General features: G+C 47.4%; 1 protein-coding gene across 2 annotated transcripts in view; it reads right to left on the reverse strand.

The window, feature by feature from the left end:
* LOX (lysyl oxidase) overlaps positions 1–4399 on the reverse strand; it is a 17708-nt gene extending 13309 nt beyond the window's left edge. The window contains exons 1-4 of one of the 2 annotated variants that reach the window (XM_004384268.1): positions 3976–4100; positions 3494–3891; positions 3033–3141; positions 1619–1756 (exon numbers count right to left, since the gene is read on the reverse strand). In XM_004384268.1, coding sequence (XP_004384325.1) covers positions 1619–1756; positions 3033–3141; positions 3494–3891; positions 3976–4100 — 770 coding nt within the window. Of the gene's footprint in view, positions 1–1618; positions 1757–3032; positions 3142–3493 lie in introns of both variants that reach the window. The other variant, XM_004384266.2, reaches the window with a different exon arrangement.
* Positions 4400–4855: the final 456 nt, after the last annotated feature.

Genomic DNA, 4855 nt, shown 5'->3' on the forward strand with positions numbered 1-4855 from the left:
GGACACTCTTTTAGCTCAATGGTGAAGTCACTCCCGAAGTACACTGTTCAGCCGGGGACTGGATAGCTTCATAAAATAGAATGGGACTAATGAGGCACAGCAGTCCATGGACAAGTAGTAGAAGGCAGGAGGGGAAAGGAAAGCTGGTGATAGCGGACCCAAGGTTGAGAAGGGACAGTATTGACATGTTGTGGGGTTGTTAACCATTGTCATAGGGCAATATGTGTATTAACTGTTTAATGAGAAACTATTTGTTCTGCAAACTTTCATCTAAGGTACAAAAAAAAAAAAAAAGAATTATCTATATGAGATCAAACTGACAACAGCAACTCAAAGGGTTTGATAGGAAGCCTGGGGGGCGGTGAGTTGAAGATAATGGTGATGCAATAATTTGGAAAGGGATAGTGAGAATGGCAGCGCAGCTGGAAGAATGTAATCTATGCCACTGAGTGGTACATCTAGAAACTTTTGAAATGGTGTAACTCTGGCTATGTATATTTTCACCAAAAAACAGACCCTCCAAGGTGGAGAGGGGAGAGTGTTGACATGTCATGGGGTTGTTAACCAATGTCATAAAACAATATGTTCACTGACTGTTTAATGAGAAACTGTTTGTTCTGTAAACCTTCATCTAAAGTACAATTTAAAAAATTTAAAAATAAATTAAAATATTTCTATTTTACCAGCAAATTAGGTGGCTCATGCCTATTTTTCTTATTTCATGAGATAGAAGGTGCTGAACTGGTCATCTCATGTAAAGAACGAGCTTGAAAAAATGGCTTGAATGGCAGAAAGAAAGTTTAAGGGCACATTTCAGGATTTCCTGGCAATAACCACCTGGGAAAGTTACCAGGGAAAATTACAGAACTACTTTATGTGAAAATCTTTAAATTTACAACAGAACAGGCAACTACTATGGGTTTGATATAGGCCTTTTAAGAGATCAAGGAAGATCATCCTCAGCTCGTGAAGTATATCATTTGCATCTTTCTTTGAGAATGGTATCTGACTCCTCTTGATAACAGTCTTAAATCTCTCAGATATGGTCTTTATTAAATGCTAACTAACCAGAGATGAAGGAGCCCTGGTAGCGAAGTAGTTAAGCGCTCGGCTGCTAACTGAAAGGTCAGCAGTTCAAACCACCAGCTGCTCTGAGGCAGAAACGTGACAGGCGACTTCCGACTTCCGTAAAGATTTACAGCCTTGGAAACCACATAGGGCAGTTCTACTCTGTCTTCCAGGGTCGCTATGAGTCGGAATCGACTTAACGGCAGTGGGTTTGAACCATAGGTGATTTTGGTTGTAACAGAATTTTTTAGAAATCCTAATTGTAGTATCTTGGAGTAAAATTCTATTGATGCCAAATGCTGTATCTTATCAACAGTTTTAATAAGCTGGGTTTAGACTTTGCAATTCAAAAAATAACAGGATCTAGTAGTTGATGGATTATCTTAACGTTAAACTTCCTTGATTATGTAAAATTACACAGAGAATTCTTAATGGAAATAACAGTATTTTTTGTTTGTTTGTTTGACAAATAAGACTTGGATTTGTTATATCAAGAACCACCTGACAGATGAAAAAGTAACTCAGAAGTACAGGGGGCTCATCCACTTACTGGTGACAGCTATGCCATTCCCAGGAATATCTTGGTCGGCTTGGTAAGAAATCTGATGTCCCCTGGTTTTTCACTCTTTGGGGAAATCTTAGCAGCACCCTGTGATCATAATCTCTGACATCTGCCCTATATGCTGAACTGCAATTTTGAAAGAAGAAAAATAATTATATTCACAGAATAGTAACTAAATACAAAACTATAAACAAAACCTCATCATAATATAATAGTTACAGCTCTCTTCCCCAAGTAGACTATCAGTTCCAAGGGGCCCAGATTCCACAGAACCTAGAACAGTGCCTGGCAAGTCAGAGCTCAATGTATATTTGCTGACTAAGTGAATGAATCATAAGTATGGAGATCCCCAGAGCTTAAAAGCAAGAAATATAATAAAATTAGCACTAAAAATTTACATGTGATAATAAATTCTGTATTTATAATAAATTCAAGTGTAACAATATGAATTAATAAAACCGAGGTAGAAATTATCTCAAATAAAGAAGAACTCATAGATACTCATTATTAAGGACCTCGAATTTTACCAACACATTTCTTCTCAGACAGTTTAACTAAGATGTAAAGTGGGGGAAATAACTGTTAAAATACACCCAGATTTAGATAAACAATTTTGTAACTTCACTACCTTCAAAACAAACACTAATGTAATATCATAGGAAGTACAGTGGTGTGAGTAATGCAGGACTTAGGAATGAAAATCATGAGCTTGAATTTGTTCTTTTCCTTTAGCCTGCCAGTTATAAACGGCGAAAGTGGAAGAAATATACAAATACATACCACTGCATTCCTTCTAACATATATTTTTGTGAATATATGTTCAAGTACTACTGATGACCTTATTTTACACTTTAAAATCTTCATGGGACCTATCAATGTATCTTTTGCTCCCTCTGCTGGTTTCCCAGCAGCAAATCCATTCCCAAAATTGCTACGATTTTATTTCAGGACTGATGGAAAAACAAAGCTCTCGCTCATGGCTGAAGTAATATCAAAACAGCCAAGTGAATCGTTGCCTCAAACAAAAGAGGAAAAATTAACCTTTGCCAATGAGGGGTGCCACTGTGGCAAATATTAACAAGCTCTCCCATTACAATGATTTTTTTCCACTTTACTGTATACTTGTTTTATAGAACGTTACTGGAAATAGTTGGCACCAACGTTTGAGACTCTTGGAAAAAGAACATGAGATTTCCAGTTTCTAAGATAAGGGTTTTCTCTGTCTCCCTGATGTGTGCTATTGTTTGAGAGACAGAACCCACAGAAATCTTCAAAATGTAACTCTCCATCCCGATCAGCATGCGCAGGAGGTCACGTCCCACTTCCAGCTCTAGTTCCACTTCTCAGCTCTAGTCTGCGCCGAACAGGAGGCATCAGAACCAAGCAACACTGCAGCCCCTACCTGGCCAGGCAGTTTTCCTCGGCGGCGCATCTCAGGTTGTACATGGCCATCTTCTGAACGTAAGTGGACGCCTGGATGTAGTAGGGGTCAGGCACCAGGTCCGGCAGACCTAAACGTCAGCAGCGTCGGGCACAGTAGTTAGACAACCCCGCGCCCTCCACTCCGGCTCCCGGTCCCTCTGAGTCCCTAACTCCTCACCCTTCGCCCGCCGGGACCGCAAGATGGGACTGCAGAAGCGGGAAAACGGGGGATTCTGGGGGCTGCAAAGTAAAATGGAAAGGAAGCAGGAGGAGCCAGGCGCGCGCGGTTTCCACCAGATTCCAGGGCTGCTTCTGCAGGCGCGGGGGGAGGAGTCGTATCCGCGGGTGCCAGGGCCCGCCGCGCCCAGGCAGCCACGTCGGGGAGCCACATAGTTGTGGACAGGGTGCGGGGGTGCTTCCAGTGGACTTGGGGGCGCTTACCGTATTGGAAGTAGCCGGTGCCGTATCCGGGCCGGTACCTGCCCCCAGCCCGTGGCCTCTCGTACGTGTCGTAGTAGTTGTAATAGGGGTTGTCGTCGGTATACTTGTAGGGATTGTATGGGTCGTCGCCCACCATGCCGTCCACCCGGCTGGGCGGCTGCAGGTTACTGAGCGTCGGGCGCTCTCCTGGCGCAGTCCGGTTGCCGGCGCCCGAGCCGCCAGCGCCGCTGAGTCCGGACGACGAGTAGCCAGCTTGGAACCAGTGGCGGGCGGCGGGCCTGGGGCGGTCAGCGGTGGTTCCCGTCGAGCCGCTTGCCCGCGCCCGCGCCGCCGCTGTGCGGTTGTTCCGGAGCAGCAGGACATGCGTGCGCGGCTGCGGGCCGACGGCGCCCGGGTCCCTGCGCCGCTGCGGCTGGTACTGCGAGCCCAGGCTCAGTAGGCTGAACACCTGCCCGTTGTTCTCCCATTGGATCCTCTGCCGCCAGGCGCCCGGGGCTGCCGGCGGCTCGCGCGGGGGCTGCTGCTGGCCGGCGGCCGGCGAGGGGCAGCGAAGGAGCGCGAAGAGCTGCAGCGGGCCGAACAGGAACGCGGTCCAGGCGAGGCGCATCGCTCCGTTTGCCTTTTTGTACCCAGTTGGAGAAGACGTGGCTTAGAGAAAATAAAAACGGGGCTCAAATCACGTGAGGGAGGGAGAAATCATCCAGCCAAGGAGGCGGGCCAAGCTGGGTATCTCAGTCCCCACCAAGCAGTGCCAAGGGTGGGCTGCAGACCCTCCTTCAGTAAAGACGGCCTCTCAGACGTGGCGCCCGGCTCTCTCCGCTCTCCCAGTACTTCTGGAAGGCGGCGGGGAGCGACGCGGCGGCCTCGGCGAGCAGGCAGTGTCTGGAGTGAAAGAAGAAGAGATTTAAAACTTTCTGGCACGTTTGCAAAGTTACACAAGCCGTTCTGGCCCGGCCGCCCCTCCGCTATTTGTTCACGTAATGAGATTGGAAACGTGCAAGGCTGACAGCTCCTCGCCTCTGCCCCTCCCTCTCCTCCCCTTCCCTTCTTCCTCCCCGCCCCCACGCCCCACCAGACACGTTGCAGAGAGTTTAGGGGAAAGAAGAAAACGGAACACACATCCTGAGACACACAGCTTAATCTGGAGCGAACATGCAGGAATTTAAAAAAACTCAGACAGACGAAGTCAGCCAGGCCATGGGGCGACGCCAAAATATGCATGGAGAAAAATGCTATTAGGTCACCAGCCCTGGAGAGGCGGGAAAGGGAGAGGTGGGGAGTGTGCTGGGGGCGAGAGGCGGGGGAGGGGGGAGACAGTTGTGACTAACATTGATCCATAAAGGAGTTAACCAGACATATTTC

The sequence above is a fragment of the Trichechus manatus genome, unplaced genomic scaffold (assembly GCF_000243295.1).
Source record: "Trichechus manatus latirostris isolate Lorelei unplaced genomic scaffold, TriManLat1.0 scaffold00121, whole genome shotgun sequence".
NCBI lineage: Eukaryota > Metazoa > Chordata > Mammalia > Sirenia > Trichechidae > Trichechus > Trichechus manatus.